The sequence below is a fragment of the Phalacrocorax carbo genome, chromosome 2, assembly GCF_963921805.1.
Source record: "Phalacrocorax carbo chromosome 2, bPhaCar2.1, whole genome shotgun sequence".
NCBI lineage: Eukaryota > Metazoa > Chordata > Aves > Suliformes > Phalacrocoracidae > Phalacrocorax > Phalacrocorax carbo.
In genome coordinates, this window is record NC_087514.1 from 68,024,540 (window position 1) to 68,050,866 (window position 26,327).

General features: G+C 41.2%; 1 protein-coding gene across 2 annotated transcripts; it reads left to right on the plus strand.

Moving 5' to 3' along the window:
- The first annotated feature begins 3,363 nt into the window (after positions 1-3,363).
- SLC39A6 (solute carrier family 39 member 6) lies at positions 3,364-26,233 on the plus strand. 2 transcript variants are annotated; one of them, XM_064443202.1, is made up of 10 exons: positions 3,364-3,484; positions 4,948-5,697; positions 6,995-7,175; positions 7,453-7,622; positions 8,889-9,101; positions 10,712-10,781; positions 12,003-12,380; positions 20,663-20,743; positions 22,758-22,948; positions 23,751-26,233. In XM_064443202.1, exons 2-10 carry the CDS (start codon positions 4,978-4,980, stop codon positions 23,901-23,903), a joined length of 2,157 nt encoding a protein of 718 aa, XP_064299272.1. In that variant the 5' UTR covers positions 3,364-3,484; positions 4,948-4,977; the 3' UTR covers positions 23,904-26,233. The 2 variants fall into 2 exon arrangements, with proteins under 2 accessions (XP_064299272.1, XP_064299273.1); XM_064443203.1 differs by lacking the exon at positions 3,364-3,484 and adding an exon at positions 3,599-3,618.
- Positions 26,234-26,327: the final 94 nt, after the last annotated feature.

Consider the following 26,327-nt stretch of genomic DNA (forward strand, 5'->3'; position numbering starts at 1 on the left):
TGTTTCTTTTGTTAAAACCTCTCTATTTCTGAGATGGAAGATAATTCGTTGACATAAGTACAAGCCACTAAAGAGAGTTAGGAGCACAGTAGAAGGTCCTTGAGAATCTCACATAAGGACTTGCATACTGCTTGTTAGCATCTCTGTTGGAAGGATGTATGTTTATATATGTTTTGTTACTTAAGAAACGACTGCTCTGTATACAAGCTAATTTAAAAATCTCCAAAGCTCAACTTGTAGGTTGCTGAAAATCTGCAGCCATTCAGCAGACCTACCTAGTAACACTATTTTTTTTCCACATATAATTCTAAAGCGTTTTGAAAATCAATATGGAACACACATGAACTAAGGACATTGTTAACTTAAAATATATCTTTAGGACTTAGATTATAATACTGTTAAATATGCAATTGCTAACTAGTTGTTCAGTATGGTATTGGAGAGAGGAAACTATTGGAACAATAATAGAAGGAATTGCTGGTTTGGGCTTTTCTTTACAGTTGTGAAATGCTGTTAACAGAATAAAAGGATTACTGGTGATTTTAAAGAAAAAACATGGGAGTTTTGCATGAGGTTACATCTTTCCAGAAACTGTGTGGTAACAGCTTTCTAGTTTAAAACAAGTATTTTTGTAACTTTCAGAGTTGTCATTTATTTTATACAACATTTAATATTTCTACTCACATAGCTGTTCTCAATGAAAAGTTAAAAGACAGGGAAATACTAAACTTTTCAAATCTCAAGAAGCTTTCAGTGGCCGAAGCTCAGAAGGACCACAGCAGAGTGGTCCTCGGCATCATGCTCGTGTCCACTTCCTTGCCCACTTACTCATCATCACCTCCCTTAAGTGTGTAATGTTGGGCTTATACAGCACGCTTGTGATGAAGCCTTGCAATAGCTAGCAGTTGCAAGCAAAGAGACTAGAACTGCACAAACAGCCAGATCCTCACCAGTCCCAAACTGCTAAGTTTTAGAGCATTTACCCTGACATATACTCAGTAAAGTAATCAAGAACTTTTTGGGCAACACTAGCTGCAACAGTTAAGCAGGTGGCATTATTTAATAAACTTTTCCACTTCCATTGTATTGATCCTCATTCATCTCTTTTCCAACATGAGAAGGCTGTCACCTCCTGAAAGGCCCTTCTCAACAGAAAAAAATAAACAAAAAATGCCAGTAAGGATGATTTTTTAATTCCCAATATACCCTATTTGAAACAGAGGCCTGGAGCTACACGCTGCAGTTAAGATGCAGTCTTAGGATGGATTAAGACAGAGTTGAACCACTTCCCGGTTTGCTCTCTGCTCACTCTCTAAATGTTTCCCATTTGTCTACAGGTTGAGAGATTTTTATACATTCATTAAACCATCCACAACGCACACCAAGACCCTTGTTTTATGTGATCACAGCTACTCCAAAGCTCATGGCTGGACATGTATTTTGACTAAGTCACTGCATAACAGAGCAAAAATTACTAAAGTGCTTTTAATTTTACCATGAGATGAACTTACTGAGATTAATTCAGGTACCGTAAGACAGATCTGACCGCAAGTTTTACTGCAAGTAAGCTTTTTAGGTGGACTGTTTTTACCAGCGTGGGTTCTTTTTGCCAAGCTGTTGTGTGTTAACTACTCAAATTAAAATATAATTAAAAAAAAAAAGCATTTTAGCACTGAAGACCAGTTCTATGTGACCTAAGCTCTGACACTTAGATATGTAAATGACCTTGACAAGATGTGAGAGGAAACTGCAGATTTGACACAATGAAACAGCCGGAGACAGTGAATGCATTCAAGAGGCTAGAAAAACAGGCCCCATCGTTTTGCACCGGTAATTCGAAAAGATTAAAAAAAAAATCATTTACAATAATGAAATGCCTAACATTAGCATTTTAGGGATAAATGCTGTGTTACTGAAATATTACAAAGGCATCTGGTAAACAGTATTCATGCAAAATCAGTTAGCATTGAAGAAAAAAAAAAACCATCCACTCCTGCACTTTATAGCCTCCTTCTCTTCCTCGGGGGTGGGGGGAGGAAGAGTCAGGCTGAGGGACACAGATTTTTTTTTTTTTTTAATACTTCAAAAGCCACTGCATGGAAGAAATCCATAACCTTCTTACATGTTGCTCTGTGTTTCTGGACTTGTTCACAACACATACGTCCCTCCTGTCCTTCAGTCAGCTGAACCCATAAATAGTTTTAATTCAGTCGGAGAGTTGGAGGTATTAGGCTTAAAGAAGATAGATCTGTCACGTCCTGACTGGTGAGCAAGGTGGTACTGTTGAGAGCAGCAGACAGCAGGAGAAAGACGGCCAAGAATGGTTTGGATGTTAAATTTAAGTTGCTGGCGTAAGATTCAGGAGCCATCAGAAAAGCCAGACCCTACAGCAGGATTCAGTGCTGCCTTCACACTCCATCAAGCTGAAAAGCCTTGGCAATTGACCACACAAGAGAGGCCAAATTCCAAAGCCAGATGGGATGGGCAAACAGAACTGCGCCCACTGTACTAGCAATACTCATCAATGTGATGGTAGAAAGTAAAACTCTGGAAATGGTGGAAGAAGAAATGAGGAAGTGCAAGAGAACCTATGCCTGGGACACGTAGCAGTCATCGGGTCGTGGCCAGTGAAGAAAAGTCGTACAGCAAAGCAACATTTGAAAAATACAGTATGCCTGCTCAGAAGAAACCAACATGTCTATAGAAAGTTTCAAGCCTTTCTCCGAGATGACCTCAGCCCTCTCTTACTGACTCTTTGCCCACTTGTGCACAGAGTGCAGCTTTCTTTTACCAGATCATTAATTATGACAGGTTCAACCAAACAGCGCTCACTGCAGTGCCCTGGTGCGTGCCAACAAAAAACCGCCATCGCTTGCTGTTTACCCGCACCCCTTATTCACAACCAGCCAGTTCACTTCCAGTCTTTGCTTGCCTGCACACGTACTCTTTTCAAGACCGGGAGTCCCTGTACGAAACGTTTCCAAGACTCTAAGGGACGGTACCACACCCAGCACCTTCACCTACGCCATGGCTGCAAGCTTGCGCTTTTGGTGAGTATTGCTCTGGCTCTCGCCTACAATCGATTTTAACTCTCTTGGGGGTAGGTGGGGGGTGGTGGGGCGGGGGGGTGGTGGGGTGGTGGGGCGGCCAGCCTGCCTGCCTGCCTGCCTGCCTGCCTGCCTCCCTCCATCCCTTCCTTCCCGCCGCCTTCACAGGCGCCGGCGGCGGCTCCAGCCGGCTTCGAAGCCAGCCCGCCTGCCGGCCGCCGCCACGCGCCCCGCCGCCCCCACGTGACCGCTGCCCCCACGCGACAGCCGCCCCGTTTGCCGCCGGAAAGATGCGTGACGGCGGCCGTACCCGGAAGAGGAAAGCACGAGGGCGGGGAGGGGCTGGCGCGCGCGCGTGGGTAGCGGTGGGGAAGGGTCCGGCGGCGGCGGCGGCGGCGGGGTCCGTCCCCTCCTCTCCCGTCCCGGCGGCGAGCGAGGTAACCTCCCCATCCTCCTCCTCCTCCTCCTCCTCCTCCTCCTCCCCACGCGGGTGGGCCGCGTGCGCGTGTGCGCCTCGCGGTCGGGCAGGAGCCGGCGGCGGGTCGGGCCGGGCCGCTGGAACCGCCGGCGGGTGAGGAGGGGCGGGGCAGGGCCGGGCCGGGCGCTGCATCGCTGCGGGGCTGCGCTCGTCCCCGCCCCCGGTGGGCGCTGGCAGCCGGGGGTGGCGGCCGGGCCGGGGGCTGCCCTGTGCTGCAGGGCCCGGGAGCGCGGGTCGGTGGGGACGCCGCCTCCCGCCGGTGCTTTTGGTGACGGGGACGGCGAGTACAGGCGCTGCGGCTGGTCCTGGCGGTGCTGCGGGGGGTTTAAGGCTGATTGTAATCCTGTTGAAAACCCTGGAGTTCTCCGCGCCGCTCTGGGAAAGGGCCGAGGCCGCCCTCTGACGCAGCCGTTACGTCACTTACTTTGTGGCATCGGTGGGGTATTAATCTTCTCAGTGCTTATAAATATCTGAAGGGCGGGTGTCAAGAGGATGGCGCCAGACTCATTTCAGTGGTGCCCAATGACAGGAAAAGGGGCGAGGGGCGCAGGTTGGAACACAGGAAGTTCCACCTGAACGTGAGGATAAACTCCTTTCCTGTGAGGGTGCCAGAGCAGCGGCACAGGCTGCCCAGGGAGGCTGTGGGGTCTCCTTCCCTGCAGACATCCAAAACCCACCTGGATGCGTTCCTGTGCCCCCTGCTCTAGGTGTGCCTGCTCAAGCAGTGGGGTTGGATGAGATGATCTCCAGAGGTCCCTTCCAACCCCTGCTATTCTGTGATGTGTGGAATAAAACACCGTGAACGTTTGTTCTGCAGTAGCGATCTGCCTACTTAGGGAAAAGAGCTGTAGGATGGCAGCATTAAAACACAGATAGAACATGACAACGTAAAAAAAAACTTCTTGTGGAGTGCTGAAAACTTGCCCTGTGGGCTTGCCAGGAGCTGTGGGAAATGCACTGATGGAAAGTTGGAATTTTTGATTTTAAGCAGAAACATATAATTTATACTACTTATTCTTTGCTAAGAGTGAAATTATAAGGCTTCTTTTAAGCACAAGAAAAGCCTAACCTAGAACTCGGTTGGTACACCCTTGAAGATGCTGTCATTGTTTACCTTCTGTTGGAAAACTGACTCGGGCCAAGGTAAACAACGGTAAGCTTACACCTGGGGGGTGCTTATGGCCGGTGACCACATCATGGTATGCAGCTTCATCTCCTGTTGCCAGAGGCCATGCATCTGGGAAAAATGCTGAATGTATGAGAAATTTAAATGGCTCTTCTTCCCTTACTGCATTGATACTTTCAGCAGGGCTTGTTTTGTTTTGTTGTGGGTTTCTTTTGTTTAAGCAAATTATGAGCATCTATGACAGAGGAAGATATGATTGGTTTTATGCGAATGGTTAAAATTTTTTCTTTCTCTAGATTTTCTTTCACTGCTAAAAAGAAACTGCAATGGAGAGTACAGTATCGGTCACCTTCCTTGTATCGTTTTCCATACTACTGTGTGAAAGTTACCATCATGGAGTGGAGACGGCTACTGTTGTGCATACATCGGAGAGAACTTTTCCAGAAAAGGCAGCTGGCGTTAATATTGATTTGGCAGGATTGATACAGAAGTTTCACCTTCAAGAACTTTTTCATCGTTACGGAGAAAACAATTCTTTGTCAATTGAAGGGTTTAGAAAACTGCTTCAGAACATAGGTATAGATAAAATGAAGAGGATTAAAATAGACCATGATCATGACCATGATCATCACCTTCATCATAATCATGTTTCATTGAATAAAAACTCAGAGAAGACTGTTTGCCCAAACCATGAATCTGACACTAACAAAGACCACAGGAGCGGCCACTCAAAGGACCCTCATAAAGTAGAGATTGTAGAACATCAGCAGAACTTTGTGCACAGCAAGAACACCGTTAACGAAATAACAGCATCTATCATCGCTGCTCCCACAGATGGCCGCTCTGAATTACAGAATGTGCAACCTGGAGAAGGCAAGCCGGTTGTTCGTTTAGGTCTGACCAGCTCTAATGCTGTTAATGCCACAGGTGGCAGCAATGCAAGCTGGCTTGCTAACAGCAAAACAAATGAATCTCATACTTCTCTGAAGGACTCGGAAAGAGGAAGTTACCTATATTCTAAACTGAAAAACCAAAACACCCAAGAGGTGAGACTGGTTCTGTTGTATTCTTGGGGATCCAGCTCCACTGGGAATGTTGTTATGGCTTATTTGTCAGGTGCTTTTCATTTAACTGGGTTTTAACAGCTTTGTGGTGGAACAGTACTCATAGCAAAACACCCACAAACACCTTTCCTTAACACTTAATGTTTTGATGTTGTGTTATGTACACAAGCTCAGAGGAAAATATATATGTAATCTAGTTATTTTTAATTTTTTCTTTTTTCCTGAAAAGAAATAGGTACTTATATTAAGTATAAACGTACACTAGGTTTTATATATTTATCATTTATATATTATTTTAAAATATTACTAAAAGTGAAAAACACTTCACATTTAAAACTTGCTGTTCTGCGTTAAAGGCAGAATCTGTCTTGTTTTCCTAATAATGTGTTGAAAGTAAAAAAATCTAAAGTACTTCAGTCTTATGAAAGCAGCCTCACAGTGCTAGGTAATCCTATGGCAGATAGTGTAGAACTGCAGTGAAGTAACTGGCACCTTCCTCCTTCAACCCCCTCCCTCCCCATCTTTAAGACTGTATGTAGAGACCAGCTGTGAAAAAGATTGCTGCAAAATGTTATCTGTTACTTTAAAATAGTAAAAATTAGTGCTGATAAAGTCTATAGTTGTGTTGTAGGCAGTTTTCTTACACAATCAGATCCTTCTCCATTAAACGCTTTGAAAAGCAAGTGTTTCTTTGGATCTTAACGTATGCAGCCATGCCAGGTAATTCAGAGTGGGTGTTGCGTAGCATATGATCGTAGGTGCTGAATTCACAAGGTGTTACTGTGTTCTGCAGTCAGAGTAGAAGTACTACTGTTACTTAAATCCAGCGAGACTGTAGGGTTGTACTGACTCAGTCGTACGACTGAGGTTGTACAGTGGGGAACTCTACTAGAGGAGGCGTATGTGGAACTTGTTCTGTACACAACTTTCCATAGTAGTCACTTCCATAAAAGGGTATTTAACCTTGTTATACTTCCTTATATGGCCTCTAAAATGGAGTGAAAAGTCTGTTTTATATTTGCACAGCAAAGTGTCTGACCCCCTTGTACTGAGAATGGGTGACCATCTACCAGGACTCCCAAACTAGCTTTCTGGGCCAGAAGCGGGGTGGAGGTCCCAGTCTTACTAAATTGGTTTGTTACTAGTTTTTTAATTACTGTTGATACAGCTGTGTTCATGTGGTGCCACTGCATTTCAATTAAAATGGGATGCACAGTCCTCTTGAGAGATATCGTGGTATTTTGGTTCTGGTTAATCTTTAAAACGTGTGTCTTTCCAGTGCTCCAGTGCGTCAAAACTGATGCAGTCCCATGGAATAGGCCCTCAGGTATTGTTGACTGCTACAGAATTTAGTTACCTTTGTCCAGCTCTTATTAATCAGATTGATGGCAAATACTGCATAGTCCATGCAACTAGTGAAAAAGCGGAGACTCCTCCAAAAAGTTACTCTCTGCAAATAGGTAGGTGTTTGGGTTTTTTTTTTTTCATGGAATAAAAGCTTACTGGAAACCCATTTATGTGCGTTATAAATTTGAGAAACTTATTTCAAAGTTGAAAGAAGTTTTTAATTTTCTTTTGGCACTTGACCATGTCTAGAGAGAAATCTTTGTGGTGTACCATTTGTTAACATCTGATTAATTGATTTATCAGGGGGTTTTGATAACTGCAATGTTAAGAAAACAAAATCTCATACAGCTGTTATTTATTGTTGTTACTTTTTGCCTTTTTTTTTAACAGCTTGGATTGGTGGCTTTATATCTATCTCCGTCATCAGTTTTCTTTCCTTATTGGGTGTTATATTGGTACCACTGATGAATCGAGTGTTTTTCAAATTTCTTCTAAGTTTTCTCGTGGCATTGGCTGTGGGGACTTTGAGTGGAGATGCCTTCTTACATCTCCTTCCACATGTAAGTATTAATTACTGTTCCATTCATTAGCTCAAAGCAGAGAATTTGATACCTGTGTGTACTCTGAAGTGACAATTTTAATCCCTATTAATTAATACCTACTTGGTGAGTCATTTCTCAACCTTGTAAAGTAGATTATTTGATGGAAAGGTTTCCCTTTTGGAACTGTTTGTATTATTCATTTCATAGTCCTTACAGTGTAAGAACTTCACACCATTATTCCTCAATCTATTTCCTGTTCTTAGTCATATATGCTGCCAAATCACTCATTGTTCCTTGCATGCAAGAATTTTGCATAAATGTTTTTAGTCACTTATTGCAGTGCTGCCTCTGTGTTTTCTTTTTCCAGTTTAACGAACTTCAGAGAGAGTGGAAATCACTCACTGTATACTTTAAGTGTGGAATAGATAATCCGCTATTTTCTGTTATCAGCCATTTATGTTGATTATCCACTCTAATTTTTTATTAGAATCAAGCATTTCTGAAGTCCTGGGCAAACATTACTTGATAGACTTTGGTGTTACATGTTGCTGTTATGTAATATGGACAATGAAATTGGACTATAATGAAATTTCTAACTTTGAAGCTCTTAAACAGATGTTCTCCCTGTCTCCTCCCCTCCCCCCACATAACTTGTTGCAGCTTTCAGATAAGATGAATAAAAAGGGCAGCAGATCCCTGTGGTGGTTTCTCAGCCTTGCCTGTAATTCATCGGGTGGTTCTTTTCCCTTTCATTTAATTTTGCATTTGCTATGGGAGGTTATGTAAATCTAAACATGTGTGACTGAGGTGTCCTAGAAGTTTTTTGACTCTGAACATAACAGGAGCCAGTGAGGAGGGAAAGAATGTCAGAGTTCTTTTAAAGAAGGAAATTACTGCTAAGATCCTTGTAGAAAAAGGTGTCTGATGTCGATGAGCTCTCTTAGATGGGAAAGTAATTGGTGTGCTGGCTGTGACTGCTACTTAAAATTCAGTTTCCTTGACGGTGTCAGGAGTTTTTGTGGGGGCAGTTGTACATCTTGTATTCAGCAGTACGCGTGTAGCTTCAGTGAGAAGGCAAATACGAGACCTACTCTCAGTTCTTGCAGTGTTTCTTCCTATCAACAGATATTTTCCTAATTGTTTGAGTTTGTATTCAGAGCACCTACCTGATTAAAATTGTCAGTTCTGGACTCCAGACTTGAGGAAAAGAATATGAAAAATACTTTTTCTATGTTATCTGTTCTTTTGAATGTAACGACTTTCCCCATTTGGTTCTCCCTTTAGTCTCATGGAAACCATCACCATCACCACGAAAAACCTCTGCTTGAACAAAACAAAGGCTCTATGTTCAAACATCTTGTTTTTCAAAGTGTAGAGGAGAGTGCTTACCTGGATTCTACATGGAAGGGACTTACAGCTCTTGGAGGCTTGTATTTCATGTTTCTAGTGGAGCATCTGATCACTTTAATAAAGCAGTTTAAAGACAAGAAGAAAAAGGTAGAAAAACTACTATTTTTGAAGCTATACTGTATTGCATGATCATTTCTGGATACACTTATAAAAAAACCTTTGAGTATCGTATGTCTATCTGGATTTAATAGTGATCGCTGACTTGATTAGTGTTACAATCTAATTTGTTTTAGTGACACACATAGTCTTAAACTACACGATAGCTTCTTTGTGTGGAAGAGCTCTCAGCTATTTCTTTAACCACACATATAGTATAGGCTTGACACCACAGCAAATTAATAAGCAAACATCCAATTGCGCCCTTTGTTTTAAGTGATTTAAGAAGTTACTGTTTATTATTGACCTCCTTCTGACATCTCAAGGCGGTTATATAACTATCTAAACTGTTGTTATTTTAGTTCTCATACTGGATGAAATAAGATGGCCTCATACAGTTACTGTACTCCTGTTGGGGGGAGGCACTTACACAAAATGAGAAAGGATGGCAGCAAGGGCTTACATAAATAAGCATCCAACTACACTTTAGAAAGTGACTTCACTAGATGGTGTTCCATTTGGAAATGCAGTCTGCCAAGCTGCTCGTTTCTTTCCCTTCTCTCTCTGCAAAATGAAGAGCAATACAGCTTTCAGATTACTATGCTATTTTTTATGCGGGAGATAGATAACCCCTGAATTTTAGCAGGTCATAAATGTTGGTAACTTGCCAATCATTGGTAACTGAGTTCTTTAAAGACTAGTGTAGCCAGAAATAAAAAATGGTGTAAAAGTTGATTCAGTAAAAAAAGATACAGTCACAGCCGGCAATATCTTAAGCTTTGCTTGAAGAAACTGAACTACTAATTACTTAGCGTAAAAATAGCTAATTTCTAGGCTACCACAATGGCTGATAACCTCTGTTTAGTTTTATTGTTAAATTGGTCATTAAGGCATCAGTCTCAGAGCAGGTGCCATGTAAGCTCTTTGGCTTTGGTCATGGGAGTTTGTGTTGGTATGGTTTATGCTGAAGCTAAACTAACTGTGAGCGACAGGATCGCTTTCCTATCTTTAGTTAAATTTATTTGCTAAGAGAGGACATGAAGAATTCTAAGCAAAGCAAGTATTTTCTGCGTCCTCTCAGCCACTGGGAATAGGCTTCTTGTTGGACTAATTACACCCTTCTAGATATTGAGTCACTGACTATAAATTGTTGTGATACAGACATTAGTGAGCAATAATTAGGGATTTTACTTGGTTTTCTTACAGTACAGTAGAAAAAAAACCATTACAATGCAGGATATTACAATGTAAAAGAATTAGTGGAGTAACTTTTACTCAGTATTTCCTGTGTTTTGCTTCTCAGATGAGCCCCTCTGCTCATTCCTTGTGCAAAAATGTGGGGTATTTATGCATGTGGATTTGTTTGGGTTTTGTTTTTTTGATGTTTCCCTCACCCCGCCCCCTTCAGAGCCCAAGGAACCTTCATTGTCTTATTGGACTTAGAAGAGGAACGTTAGAAACTCAGCTGCACTCTTTCTATGGCATCCATGTTGTCCTCTTTCTGTGCAGGCTGCATAAATGTTGTGAATATAAAGTTGCTCATGTATATCCTGAAAAATAAGTAAAATATTCATAACTACAGTATTTTCTTTTGGGATAAGAAAAAAAATGAAGATGATGGAGAAAGTAAGAAGTTTTCAGCGAATGAAGAAAAGATAGATACAGATGATCGTAAGTCTCAGTAATATCGCACAGTTATTTTGTGGCAGCACTGTTTAAAAAGCACCTGATTGATGGCAGCTCATAGATCTTCATACTGTAGGTTGGGTAACTACCTGCTTGAATGCTTTTGAAAACAAAACCTGTCTGCATTGATGTGTAGAGGGCTAATTCTATTTGCCGCTTTCCTTTAAAAAGGATCGATAGGTTGGAAGTAGTGAATTTACAGTTCTGAAACCTTTAGCCTTTTAATTCTGGGTTTAACAGCAGAAGTTGAACTCGTTCTGTGAAGCTCTTTGGGCTATACCTGTTGCAAATACAGTTTTACCTACTGGCTTCTACACTTCTCTTTAGACTGTTAGATGTTATATGCATGATCCATTGTTTAGATTTCTGTATATAAAAAGTCTGGATTTTGTTAGTTTGTTTAAAAGGTTGATAATCTGAAATCCTAGATGTTATTTGAAGTATTTGGACTGCAAATGATGATGTGTCCCCAAGATCATGCTCTAAGCCAAAACACACCTTGCTAGATACTTGTTAGCTCTTGTAGCTATAAGAGGCATTCAGTTTTTCAGAATAATTTTATAACTCATGAAAGAGATGTTGGTAAAGCAGAAAAAAGCGTATTTGTTCATTTAGTTGCAAAGGAAGAATTTAGCAGCTTTTAGGAGTTAGTTTAAATAATTAACTGCAGTGTGCCAGTAATGTTTATATGAGGATGTTTCATGGTCTGTGGTGATGACTTTGAATGTTTATTTTTGAGGTGTTCAAACTTAAGCTTCTGTATTTATATGAAATATAGGAGTTTCTAAAATTATCTATAATGTAATCCTCTTCTGCATTCTTATTCTTCAGCCTTAAGATGAATAAATGGCCTATGGTTTCCAAACACTTTGCCTTTCTGAAGCAATCGAACTAACAGCCTTCATGGCTTTTTACCTTTTAGGAGGCATTTGTGGCCATAATGTAGGGGCTGCTTCAGTAGTCGGGGACAGAAACTAGAAGTTTTTCTTATTTTGAACTATTGGGGATTTTCTCAGAAATGTGATTTAAAGAAAAAGTTGTGGAAACCCTTGGTAAAAAAACGGGTACAAGAAGCTGGGGTATCAGTCTCAACTTCTAGACTTACTGGTTTCTTCTTTACTGTGTCACTTGTTGATTGTATCTTTGCGTCCTAGGTGATTTTAAAAACGTATAATAATAATAATATACTCTGGGTTTTTGTCACAGGGCCTGAGGTCTATCTAGGGACAGACTCTCAAGATCCATCACCTTTCATTTCTCAGCAGCCAACTGTACAAGAAGAAGAAGAAGTGATGATAGCTCATTCTCATCAAGAGGAGGTTGACAATGAATATGTGTCCAGGGGCTGTAGAAACAAATGTCATTCTCACTTACATGATACTCTAGGACAGACAGATCATCTTAGTCATCACCACCATGACTACCATCATATTCTGCATCATCATCATCATCAGAACCATCATCCCCACAGTCACAGTCAGCGCTACTCACGTGAAGAACTGAAGGATGCGGGGATAGCAACTCTGGCATGGATGGTGATTATGGGAGATGGACTGCACAATTTTAGTGATGGCCTAGCAATCGGTAAGTGTTAGCTTGGACACTGCAGCTTTGTTATACGTGAGGACAGTGAAGTCTTCTTGCTGTCACTTATCTCCTTTATTAGGAACATAACTAATTAGTGGTGGATCTTTAAAGGGTAAAGTTTTTTCTGATAGTAGCTCTGAATGAGTAAGAAAAACCTCCAGTTTGACCTCCAGATCGTTAATGACAAATGAAACAGAAATTATGTGCTTACAGCTATGTTTTTCTTTAGGAAATCTATAAACTTTGCTTTATTTTCTACTTTTGGCAAAGTTAAAGCTAACATTTTTCAAAACTAAAGTTAGGCTGATAAAACATAGGAATTAGAGGTGACTTTGTATTTCAATGCCTGCAAGTGCTCAGCAATTTGTTAAAAATTTATTTTAAGACAAGCTTGTCTTCGTGGTCACATATAAAGTAACTATGGTTTTTCCAGTTCAGTCAGGCTGCTAGTATTGTCGGCTTCTTTATTTCTTTTTTGCTTCCATCTTCACTTGTTAACACAGCAAGGTAAAGTTCTGCACTTTGTACATCTGGCTTTGCCTATACTGGTCCCTGGTTACACATCATGTGTAAGTTTCCCCAGAGCACTGGTGAGAGGGGAGATGGGACCCTGGTTTCAATCTTCTTTAGCCTGAAGATTACCCAAACAGATTAAGCACCATATACATGTGATTCTTGTGCTGTGGGAGGTAGGCATGTATTCAAAAACTGAATGCATTCTGTAAAACTTACCTTACAAACTTACTTACACTGTAAAATGAATTTGGTTCCAAGGATTGTGTTCTCTAAGGTGCTTTTACACTTTTGCATAGCAATCCTGTCCAGATTCTCAGATCTTAACCGTCCAATAAAGAGTAGCACTGGAGTTATCCTAGTGTTTGTACTAACCTTCCAGAGAAGGTCTTCGCTGCTTTTTGTATCGTAGGAATGTGTGCATTAATTACTAGGACATTAGTTAGCTATTATGTGTCAGAAATAGGATTCATGGAGAAGATACCTATAAAGTCACTGTATGTTGCCTTTACGCAGATTTTTGGATTAAGAGTGTCTATATCAGTTAAAGGAGTGTAGAATAAGTAGATTGTTCAGATGCTCTGTGTGCTGTACTCAATCTCCAAATAGGCTCAGTCTCTCTTCTTGGAAAAGTATTTTTAAAAAAATTATTTTCTGAAACACCAGTCATACTTTACTCAAAATCTTATTCTTAAAGTTGAACATAATAGCACTTTTTTTTAAAATTTAAACCAGTATAAACAGTTATTTTACATATAAACAGAACATTTATCTTTTTGTTTCCTTTTTGTTCACATTCCTATTTTTCCCTTACACGTTGTAGTTGTTGAGTGTTTTTTGTCAGTGCTTCAGTAAAAATACTTCTTTATCACAAAAATAACAGGTTGAATATTATGTTTTAGACTTCTGGCTGGGAGGTCAGGTTTGGGAACTCCCTTGTTTTTTTCTAGAAGGAGAGCTAGACTACAGGTATTTTAAATTCAAAAGATTAAAGCAAGTTATAGAAAGTGAAGTCAAATTGGGAATATACAGTTCTTATGCTAGTCCTTTGTAATCTTGACTTCAGTATTTAAGACTAATCTTTGCAAGTATTGGATTAATTTCCAGCTTGTGTTGCGTACTGGGGTCAGTTCAGAGATATCAGTCTTTCTGTAAATTTTATTGCAGAAACAAGTTCATTCTTGTATGAGGAGAAAACCCAGTAATAACTATTTTCTCATAGCGGTATTTGCAGTTGTTCAGATTCAGTCAATTCAAAGTATAATGTGAAAAGAGACTTCTGATTTAATCTCACTTTTGATGAAAGTTGAAGCACAGAATATAAATTTCCGAGCAGATCAGTAGTGAAGATGTGGTAGAAGGAGGAGGATTTGCATACAAATGACAGGCAGAATCAATTACCTCTTAGCATTAGGAAGATTTGGGAAGGAGCTATGACTTTATAGATATGAAGGGAAAAGTACGAGGAAGGTTAATAAAGGCTTATTGAACAAGTGATGCAATAGCTTTTAGAAGTGCTGCTGCGTAGCTTGTTCAGGCTGATGGAAATGTGGGTTTCCTTTAGTTCTGGATGTGCTCAAAAGTATTATGGAAGAACATCAATTTGATGTTGTGCAAATGCCAATACTACTCGTAAAGTATTTTATCTGTATTTAAATGAAGATATGAATGCTTCTGTGAAGATAGCTTTAGCCAGAGTAACCCTTCACTTAAGTTCATTCATTTCATGGGATTTGATATGCATAACTTCCATCAGTTACTTTTTTACTTAAATCTGTTGTGCCTATTATGTAGGAATAAGATTTTAAGTGTGCTTATTTTTCTATTAAAGCATGGAACAGTTGAATCTAACTTGTACAAAACGATCTTCTGTGATTTGAACTTTTCTGTGTAGCTTCAACTAAATAACTAGAAGGCATAGCACTATTTTTACACTAAGCTTGCATATAGATTTTTTTCTTTAGCTCTTTTTTGAAAGCAATGATGTCTTAAAAGTATATTTGAAGATACCATGACGCTATTAAGTTAACTTCGCAAGTTGGGATAATACCAGATGTATTAACGTAGCCTTCAGTTTGTTAATGTTTCAAGACATCTTTTTAGCAGTGAGAAATAAAAATGGATATTCCTGCTATTTAAGCTTGTACTTTGGTTGCTTTGTATCTGTACTGTATGCAGCCACATCAGCCACCTAGGCACTCTGCAAAGCAGTCAAGTTTTACTTGGCTTGCTTTTGTGGTGGCAAAATTAGATTTACCATGTCTCATTAAGCTGGATTCTTGTATTTTTAGTTTTCCTCTAATAAGTGATAAGACTGGGAAAATGTATAGAGACAGTAATATAGAGGAACTTGTAGATTACTGAGGATGCAGGCAAGGTAATTACCTTCTGCCCTCCTCTACTTACCTAGTCTCCTCAGAAACTGAAGCCCAATTGAATGCTGATGAATTCTTCTGTATTAGTAGGAGATAACTAGAGCTATCCTGTCTGTCTCTCAAAATCTGACTCTAAAACTATAAACCAATGTTTGGAGGTAGGGAAAACAGACAGATGCCTAGAAAAGACTGCTAGTATTCACTAATAGCCTCTTTTGCTAGTCAAGTAGCAGTAACTCCTGTCACTTACCTATAAATTACTTTGTAGACTCCTGTGACTGAATGTTTTATAGTCCAGTGGAAAACACTCCTGCTGAGGGCTCAAGTCAAAATAGCTTTCGTCTTACATGCTGTGCAAGTCTGAATTGGACCGCAAAAACAGTCATAGAAATGGGTGACCTCTAGAGGTCATCTAGTCGAACCCTCTGCTTGAAACAGCTCTTGGGAACACTAGATTAGATTGGGACGGTCATGGCTTTGCACAGTCAAGCCTTGAAAACCTCCACAGATGGGGAGATTCCACTATATCTGTGGCTGACCTCTTCTAGTGTCTCTTAATTGGGGAAGCTTTATTTATCTCCAGCCCAAAGCTCCCAAATTGCGATTTGCAGCCTCTTCCCCTGTTGTGTCATCTGTTACTGCTTTGAAGAGTTAGACTCCTTCATATTTGTGACTGCACTAAAGGTAATTTTAAGCTGCTGTTAGACCACCCCTTAGTGTGATGGAGAGGGAGGTTAAATATACCTAACTTCCTCAAGCTTTTAGGCCTTATGCTGTAGACCTCTGATCATCTTGTCAGCCTCTGTTGGTCAGTATTCACATCCACCTTGAACTGGGACACCCCAAGTGGACAGAGAATCCCAGGAACAGTCTCACCAGTGCTTAGCAGAGGGGGATAAGAACTTAGTCTTCTGGTCTTGCTTCTCCTAAGACTACAGTTGTGATTCACTGTACTTGCACTGAGAGCACACTGTTGGCTCATATTCAACTTGTTTTCCATGATAATCCTTACATCCTTTATGGGAAGGCTGCTACTCCAGCCAGTCAGTTCCTACCTTGTACTAAGGCATGAGGTTATTCTGTCTCATATGCAGAACTTCTCACTTTTCCTTTTTGAGCTTCATAAGATTTCTGTTGGCCTAGTCTTCAAGCTTACCATGGTCTTTCTTATCTAAAGCTCCAGTGCTTGATGTGTCAACTCAGCCCTTACTTTCTCCCTCCTGCCCCTCAATTTAGTGTCATAGCAAATTTGCTGATGGTGCAGGCTGTTTGCTCCAGACCATTAGTGAAGATATTGAAGAAAATGGGTAGTAATATTTGTCCTGGTGAACTCTACTTGTTAATAGCCAGCCATTGAGCCTGTTAGCCCAGAGGTCCAGCCAGTGTGTAATTATCTGTCAAGTGTGTATTTCCTCTGCTCCCAGATGAGACCGCCGTAGAAGATAGTGTCAGAAATCCTACTGAAGTCAAGTTCTCTTATATTCACTGCTGTTGCCATCTCTATAGTCGGTTATTTTCTCAAACTGGGTCAAGCATTTAGAGGGGGATTTGAAGAGGATATTTAATATGATCTTTCCAGGAACTGAGGTGAGGCTGGCTGTTCCACTGAGTCCTGTTTTTTGCCTTTCTCAAAGATGTGAATAATGTTATTCATTTCCCATAGTTCCACTGGGGCCTTCTATAGCTATGGTTTTCCATAGATGATAGACTGCAGCCTTGCAGTCACATCAGTCAACTCTGTCAGTGCCCTTGGGTGAGTCCCACCCTGGGATGCATCTGAGTGTTTCCAGTTTTTTTCTAAGTATCTTTAAACTGTTGCTTCTCTGCTGCTTGCTGTCCCTTTCTTTTTGTAATGGTGCTGGGATCTGGTATCTGGCTTTGTCTGTGAAGGCTGAGATTAAGGCAGTGCTGGTGCTTCAGCCTCTCTTGACATCTACTGCTTGGGTTCCCTTCACATCCATCAAGAGATCCAAATTTTTCCTGAACTTTTTGTCTCAGCTAGCATTCCTGTAGAACTCTTTATTGTTAGCCTTGGTGTCTTGGTAGTCTTAGCTCCAGCTGGGCTCCCTCCTGGATTGTGTGCCCGATGCTGTTACCTTCACAGCTGAAAACTCTCATGTGAATGGTGATGGCCTGTGTGGTTGTTCCTAGGTAGCCTTGTCCACCAGCTTTTCATGGTTAAGTGCTTTGTAACTGTATTCCTAGTGTTACTCTGATCTTGACCAAGAGACTAAATAGGCACAGGAAACTGCATTCATACACAGTTTTGTGCTGGAGCTTTGTGCAGTGAATGAACTCCTTTATGTAGAACACAAGTCACAGAACCACAGAATGGCAGGGGTTGGAAGGGACCTCTGGAGATCATCTTGTTCGACCCTCCTGCTTGAGCAGGCACACCTACAGCAGGGGGCACAGGAATGCATCCAGGTGGGTTTTGAATGTCTCCAGGGAAGAAGACCCCACAGCCTCCCTGGGCAGCCTGTTCCACTGCTCTGGCACCCTCACAGGAAAGAAGTGTTTTCTCATATTGAGCTGGAAATTCCTGTGTTCCAACTTGTGCCCATTGCCCCTTGTCTTGTCATTGGGCACTAATGAAGAGTCTAGTCCCATCCTCCTGCCACCTGCCCTTCAGATATTTATAGGTATTGATGAAAACCCCCTGCAGTCTTCTCTTCTCCAGGCTGAACAAACCCAAGTCTCTCAGCCTTTCCTCATAAGGGAGATGTTTCGGTCCCCTGATCATCCTGGTAGCTCTCCGCTGGACTTGCTCGAGCAGTTCCCTGTCCTTCTTAAACTAGGGGGCCCAAAACTGGACACAGTACTCCAAATGTGGCCTCACTAGGGCAGAGTAGAGGGGGAGGATAGCCTCCCTAGACTTGCTGGCCACACTCCTTTTAATGCATCCCAGGATACCGCTGACCTTCTTGGCCACAAGAGCACAGTGCTGGCTCAGGGTCAGCTTGCTGCCCACCAGCACTCCCAGGTCCTTCTCAGCAGAGCTGCTTTCCAGCAGTTCAGCCCCCAGCCTGTACTGGTGCATGGGGTTGTTCCTCCCCAGGTGCAGGACCTTGCACTTGCTCTTGTTAAACTTCATGAGGTTCCCCTGGGCCCAGCTCTCCAGCCTGTCGAGGTCTCACTGGATGGCAGCACAGCCTACTGGTGTGTCAGCCACTCCTCCCAGCTTGGTATCATCAGCAAACTTGCTGAGGTTACACTCTATCCCATCATCCAGGTCATCAATGAATATGTTGAACAGGACTGGACCCAGCACAGACCCCTGGGGAACACCACTAGCGACAGGCCTCCATCCAGACTCTGTTCCATTGATCATGACCCTCTGAGTTCTGTTGAACCAGTTCTCAATCCACGTCACTGTCCACTCATCCAACCCACACTTCCTTAGCTTGCCTGTGAGGAGGCTATGGGAGACAGTGTCGAATGCTTTACTGAAGTCAAGATAGACAACATGCACTGCTCTTTCTTCGTCAATCCAGCCTGTCACGCCATAATAAAAGGCTATGAGGTTGGTCAAGCATGATCTTCCCTTGGTAAATCCATTCTGACTGTTTTTTATAACCTTCTTGTTCTCTACATGCCTGGAGATGACCTCCAGGATGAACTGCTCCATCACCTTTCCAGGGATATAACTGGCCTATAGTTCCCCAGGTCCTCCTTCTTGCCCTTTTGAAGATGGGAGTGACATTTGCTGTCCTCCAGTCCTCGGGCATCTCTCCTGGCCTCCACAACCTTTCAAAGATGATGGAGAGTGGCTCAGCAAGAACATCTGCCAGCTCCCTCAGCACTCATGGGTGCATCCTGTTGGGGCCCATAGGCTTTTTTATTTTCTTTCTTTTCTAGGCAGTCTGTATCTATCCATGACAGGCCAAATGAGCTTTGGTGTTGTCTCCACAGCATCATCAAGGAAGGCTCTGGGGAAGTAGTGGACTCGTAGCTCTGGCTGGCAGGTCTGCCTCTGCACTCTGTCCTGCATGGGAGGGAATCTTCTGTCACTAAAAATCTTTCCTTTTATATTGCTGGCCCTAATCTGATGTGCTGAGTGAATATTCTGGGCTAGGCAGAACTCATTTATCCTCTCACTGCTCCCAGGGTCATGACCATGTTCTTCAGATTAGCAGGGGCAAGTGGAGACTGAGGGTTCTTCCTGTCACCAGGCTTCACTCTTGTCAAATTTTACCTATTTGGGAATTCATGTTTCCTGTTCCAGTGCTACTTTGGTCCTGCCTTCCTCTTTAGTCGGAAGGGGCTTGGGCTCTTGCCTCTGTAGAACTTCTTCTGAATCCCCTGTTCGTTATCCCTCATTCAAAGATGCCTCCTCACTACTTCTTGCATCTCCTGCACTACGTGCCACAGCACACATCCCAGAGGTAAAGCTGCTGTTATTGCCACTGCAGGGAGGAGCATCAGTCCTTTCTTGCAGATGAAGACCTGGATAGCAATGTCCACCCTCAGGAGTTACATCTGGGTAGAGGCTGCTGGAGTACTGGGGGTGGTGACCCTAGTGGAGAGAGGGTATTATTTCCCACGGTCTCATCACCATTGTAGCTCTTCCTCTGTGAGCAGTACTTTGGGGTCCCTTGTGTGCCGGCTACTGTGACATGGCCTCATGCCTCTTTGACTGCTTATTGGCAGCACCTTGTTTGCTGGCATGCTTCTGATAACAGCTGAAAAGGAAGTTCTGCAGCATCCCTCAGTGAGGTTCTCCGTGCAGCCAGGGAGCTTCAGTGCTGTGTGTGAGCTGTGGTTCAGCTCTACAGCCCTGCTGCGTGCTGCTTCCTCCTGAGCTGCTGTCAAATAAGAAAAACAGCAAGCAGCAGAAGGAGTGGAGAAAACAAGAAAGATGAGGACTGTTGGATGCGTTTAAGAGGTTTTTGTGGTTGTTTTTTTCTTCCCTTCTGCTTAAAGCATGGTAGTTCACTGACATGCAACCTGTCTAGAATTCAGTCTTTCACTGCTGATTTCACATGACTATATAGCCTCTCTTACTGCTGAATTGGCATCCCTTTTTCCAGTGCCTGACTCTCAGAGGCGTCTGAGCTGCCTTCTTCCCTTTGTATCTTTAAAAAAAAAAAGTGTATTTCCTGACAGTATTTCTATTTACTGCATTTTTTGGGGGAGGGTTGTGTTGTTGAAAGGTGTTGGCCTTAGTTCAGAAATAAGAGTGAAATTTGGTTTGCTTTAACTAAGTGGAGGGATTCTGTGTTGACTCTGACTTCGAAACTTTAAGAATCATAAACAACTTCCACAAGCATAAGAAAAATTTGAGTGAAATTAATGTCCTAATCTGACACAAGCATGTGCAACAATGCTTCTGTACTTGAGGTCTGAATACGCAGTAATGTTTTTATTTTTTTTTCCCCTGTCTTTTCATAGGAGCAGCCTTTACTGAAGGGTTTTCTAGTGGTTTAAGCACTTCTGTGGCTGTATTTTGCCATGAATTACCTCATGAACTAGGTAAGACCCCAGTGTTTCCATATGCTGCAGATATAGGTACTTACAGATGCACTCTGGAGAATTGGAAGTGATTTTATTCTGTGGCGTAGTAAAACTTTATCAAAAAACTTGATCTATGTGAGACTGTCTACTCAAGAATACTTGTAACTTATTTAAAGACTTTTATTTCTTAATTGAATTAATCTTCCTTTTAAAAATCTAAATATTTCTGCTACTTTGTTTAAAACTCAGTGTCTCTTGCAGTTACTTACAACTTCTGTTCTGTTCTGTATAGTTTAGGTGTAGTTCTTATTCTCCTTAGCAACATAAACTCTGAATTGCAGGAGAATGCATGTCAGAATTTGCTTTTGTCACATCCCTGTTTAATTTTTTTTCTTGTGTTTGTGCTGTTAAAAGGAAGGTCACAATTAGTCGAACTCCTTTCCGTGTAACATTTGCTGCTTTTTCATTAAGTCTTGCAAAGAACTGCTGTAGCTCTAAATTAAACCTGGAACTGCTTAGAAATCTTTCCTAGAAATAGCTTGTCTTTCAAGCTCAAGTGATTTAAATTCATGAACGTAATTTCTTATGGGAATGCACGTGTCTTACAATATAAGTTTAGTATTTGGCCCTTTTGCAGGGCAGCTCATGAGAACAGGATATAGCTGCTTAGTTTCACTCGGAACAGAGCCGACCTTTCCAATTGTCAAATCGTTTTGAATGTGCAGCTGGTATTTCTTTCTTAGCTGTCATGGCCACAGTCATACCTGGTATATAGACTGAGGAAAGAACAGTTTGCTTGTGCTTTTTTAAGGTTCAATTCCCTAGAAAGCAGAACGTTCAATTTCGTTTAATGGAGCTTATAAACCAGCATGTGTATACATTGAACTATTTATTATACAGTTTGATATATTTATCTGTCTGTACAATAATGTTACACAGAAATACATTACTCTGGAGAAAAACATACCTGCTTTTATGACACAGGAGGAATTGAGTCTTAATTGAGTCTTGAGTCTTAATAATAATTCTACGGGAATATTGGAACTTGTATTAATTACATGTACTAAATGTTGTTAGTATGAATATACAAAATAAATTCATGTAACAAATCTGATAATTTTAGATTCAAATGTTCTGTTGGTTTTGGAAGCAAGAAAGATCTTTTAAAATTCAAATCATGCTGCTTTAATCAGCACAGAAAACTTGATAGAAATACCTTCTTTAACAGAGCACATGAAGTGGCGTAGGAACACTGAAACAAATGGGGCTAGCTGAAGTTAGCTGGGGATAAAATTGCATCATTCTGTTGTTAATGCTAAACAATGTTTATAACATGCCAGTTCATTTTAGTTGCAATATCAATCAATCACTCGGCTCAGCTTTGAAGATTACTTTTGTTTACTTTAGCTGGAGATAACTTATGTTTTTATATAGAATCCGAATAATATGCTTATATTTTTACTCTATTTTAGATCTAATTTATCTAAACAAAAAACTTCTGTCCTGAATTACGGAAAACATCTTTCTGGCTGGTAGCCTATAATTTCTTCAAGTAAAAATAAAACATTAAGGATCATTTACTGAAATTAATAAATAAATTATTTCCAAATTTATGAAGCAGCTAGACTTAAAGTACAAAGAGCAGTTACAGGATAATAAGTGGAAACATCACCATTGCTTTAGGCACTTAAGTGGGAAAATTTTATTTTAGAAACTTCTTTAGGACGCTCATGCATGTCAGGTACTGCAGTGTTTTACAGTGTTGGCTTAAATGCAGACCACACTAAAAGCTGCTTCTTCCAGAAATCTTAAGACTTTAAGGTTATAAACCTACAATGTTTGCTGCTGTGTTGAATCTCACGTGTGCTTTTTAATTTTCTGTCCCTCCATGATTTCTTGATTTTTATGAAGAAAAAGATAAGGTGGACGACAGCATAAAAACAGCTTAGTAGTCTTGTGAGAAAGAGAACTCACAAATTCTGCCATAGTTACCTGAAGATGAAAACTTTGTTTTGTTTTTGCCCTGTTGTAGGAGACTTCGCTGTACTTCTAAAAGCCGGTATGACTGTCAAGCAAGCTGTGCTTTATAACGCTCTGTCAGCTATGCTGGCCTATCTTGGAATGGCGACTGGGATTCTTATCGGTCATTATGCAGACAATGTTTCAATGTGGATATTTGCACTTACTGCTGGCTTGTTCATGTATGTGGCTCTTGTGGATATGGTAAGTGGCTAGGTCTACCTGAGCTTTCTACAACATAGTTCAAGGATTAATGCTAATTATATTTTTATCTCAAAATAAATTCTTCCATCTTTTCTCCCTCAATTAACTTTTTATGTGCCTCCAAGGTGCTGATGAGTACACAGCATGAGTGCTCAGTTACATGTTCAGATAGAAGATTGCTTTTAGGTATATTGCTGTAGGAACAGAGATTTCCCCCCCCCCTTAGTGATTAAACAGAGGCAGTTAACAGCAGAAATAGAGTGAAAAAAAAAAAATTGCTTCTCATAGTGGCTAGTGTAGCAGATAGCCAGTAGGGCTGCAAGCTGCACACTATCAGCACCACCAAATGTGCTTCGGCTTTTGCATTAAATCATTACTGCTTCTTGGGATGAAGCCAGAATTGTATTAAAATCTATACTGTACCTCGGAAGTATGTTTGTTCAGGAGTACAAAGTATTTGGTGGATGTTTGTGAAAGCTTAACTATCTCCTTACGAATAAAATTCTTGGTATGGCTTGATTAAATCAGTTGGTAAATAATCATATCCTGAGTAAATGGCTGTCTTAAGACATCAGCATAATTATAATGAAAACAGTAATTAGAACATTACAGATTCTGTCTCTAAATATGAAAGCAGACTCTGATAATGTTGTTCATGTTGCATCACACCTAATTCAAGGAGTAGTACTAATGCAGTCAACAGGAAAGCCTAGAGGAGTAAGACTCCGCTGCCTCATGCCTGAGGAACTGGGTTTGGAGTAACTGTTTTTTGAAGGCATTCAATACTTTCTCGTTTGTTTAGGTGCCTGAAATGCTCCACAACGACGCCAGTGATCATGGATGTAGCCGCTGGGGATACTTCCTGTTACAGAACGCTGGGATTCTGTTGGGTTTTGGGATAATGCTGCTTATCTCCATATTTGAACATAAGATTGTATTCAGCATAAACCTGTAATCCTGGTTGCCAGGAAGAGAGCTTGGTGTTAAGTTATAAAGTGGTAGGTTGTTTTTTTTTTTCTATTAAATACCCCAATGGAGAGGTATGTTTGATATAGGCTAGGTATTTTTATTGGTGTGCTTTGTTGTGTCCCTCCCTCCCTCCCTCCTCCCCCCAATAGAAATGAACACTAAGTTTTGATTTTTTTTTTTTTTTTTAACTTAGGATTTAGCATTGCATATGGTACTGTGGAAAGTTGTGCTTAGTAAAGCATGGTGAAAGTGCCAAATCTATTAATGGAATATTGTCTGGGGGGTTAGGGTTTGGGGTTGTGTTTTTTTAGGAAATTTATTTACTGTATGTAATTATACGTGATTTTTTTTACTTCAATGGTTTTGTTGGCTTAAAGAAATGAAACGACAGTGGGTTTTATTTTAGCACAATCAAAAAATCAGTGGATACAAAGCACAGTGAGCACTGTAAAACCAGAAAAAGGCATGTAATGGGTAGCATGTGTTTACATCGGTAGAAACTCATCTCTTCTGCATCCACCTAGTTTACACGGAGTGGCAGGCGAGTCCACTCCATCCTTTTTGCGGTGGTCCTTCTCTCAATAGCTTGTGGATTATTTGCATCTTATTCCAGTTGGTTTCTCCTCCAAACAAATTCTTGTGCTGCCCAGAGAGGTGGTGGATGCACCATCCCTCGAGGTACTCAGAAAGTGTGTAGGTACGGTGTTTCAGGGCATGGTTTAGGAGACGTGGTGTTGGGTTGACGGTTGGACTTGATGATCCTAGAGGTCTCTTCCAACCTTCATAATTCTGTGATTCTATGATTCTGTCCTTACCTGTGCTATGTTAATTTCTTGACTTTGTGTAGCTAAACTCTCCTTAAAACCCGCTTGCTGATCTTCATCTTCAGCTCTGTTCTGCTGAAATGTAGTGACTGAGATGCAACCTCACTGCATCCTAGGGGGTTTGGCAGGGCTTGAGCAGAGTGTATAACAGCGGTCTGGTAAACCACCATAAATTCAGTGTGCTTTAGCCCATGGGTCTTTTGCCTTCTGTCCCACACCCTCAGCCCTTACAGAAATGGGGCATGCTCATCTCTTCAATCATGAGGGATTTCAGACTTGGATGAGCTCAATTCACTTTGAATTTTTTACTAGTGATTTCTGCTAGCCTACAACCTTAAGAGCTGCTGGTTCAGCTGGTCTTCTCTTGTCCATGTGCTGGACATGATATAGAAAGCAAACACACAGCCTAGTATTGCCCACAAGATTTTAAGATCAATGACTAAACAATGGGGGTAAATCTACAACTTTCAGCCACTGTTTCCAATGGGTTCTTGGCTGGCTTTTGGTGTAATTAACTGACGGTAAAATATCTGCATATCAAAACATATTGCAAATATAACAACATGAAAAATAAATTGTCTTTAGACCACGTGGGCGGAAGTGCCTAGCTTATCAAGACACAAGTGTCTCATTCAGTGCTCTTTGATGGAGAGGTGTCCATGATGGACAGCTCTCCAAACCAATAATTAAGGAGACCATAGACTGACACCTACTGTAGGTTTGTACCAGCACAATGACAAAAGTTTGGATTTCTTTTCTTTGTCAGCCTTATAAAATAGAACCTGCATCTGTCGCTACGTACTTGCGTTGAAAATACTCATGGCTCAGCAAACTGATGGGGCAGAGCCTCTAAGCAGCCCTTTATTTTTATGTGTATATTTTTATGCAGCAGTTGATAATGTGCCTGGCTATTCCAGCAAGCGTCTCTGTTTTGTGTCTCCAACTGTACCTTAATTATAGTGCAGACCTTAATTTTATATGCTGTCACAGCTGCCTTGTTTAGTGCCTGTGCTAGATGTGGGTAAACGGTAGACAAACAATGCTGGAATCAAAGTTACCAAACCAGTAACACGTTCTTCTAATGGTTTTGGCCTGTATTTCTACAGAAAAGGTGTCATGTGTCATTACTGAGTGCAGTGAGACTCAAAACAAAGCTGTTTTGACCTGCCCGGCCTGTGGGCTTCAGGTGCCGGCCGGGCTTTCTCTGCTCCGTTGCGCCCAGGCTGTCGGAGTGGTGCCGGGCGTGGTGTGGGAGCGGGGCTCGATCATGTTTTTATAAAATAAGGTCGGGACTAAAATGGTGCCTGAATGGAGAATTAAAATTTCTGTGAGGAAAAACTGGGCCATTCTGTTTGCCACAAGCAAGAAACAAAAAGATGTTTTAATGAAATGTGGTTTTATTTAAAATACTTATTTTCTGGGGTATGTATGGTTGCTATAGCTAGTATTGTATTGCTGTGTGCTAGAAAAAATAAACCACTGAACAAAATGCTGTTTTTTGAGTGTTTTCCTCACTGATGTAGTTATGGGCAGTCACGTCAGTCGTTCACCTTCTCAGGGGAAGAAAAAAAAGTGTTTCCTTACGG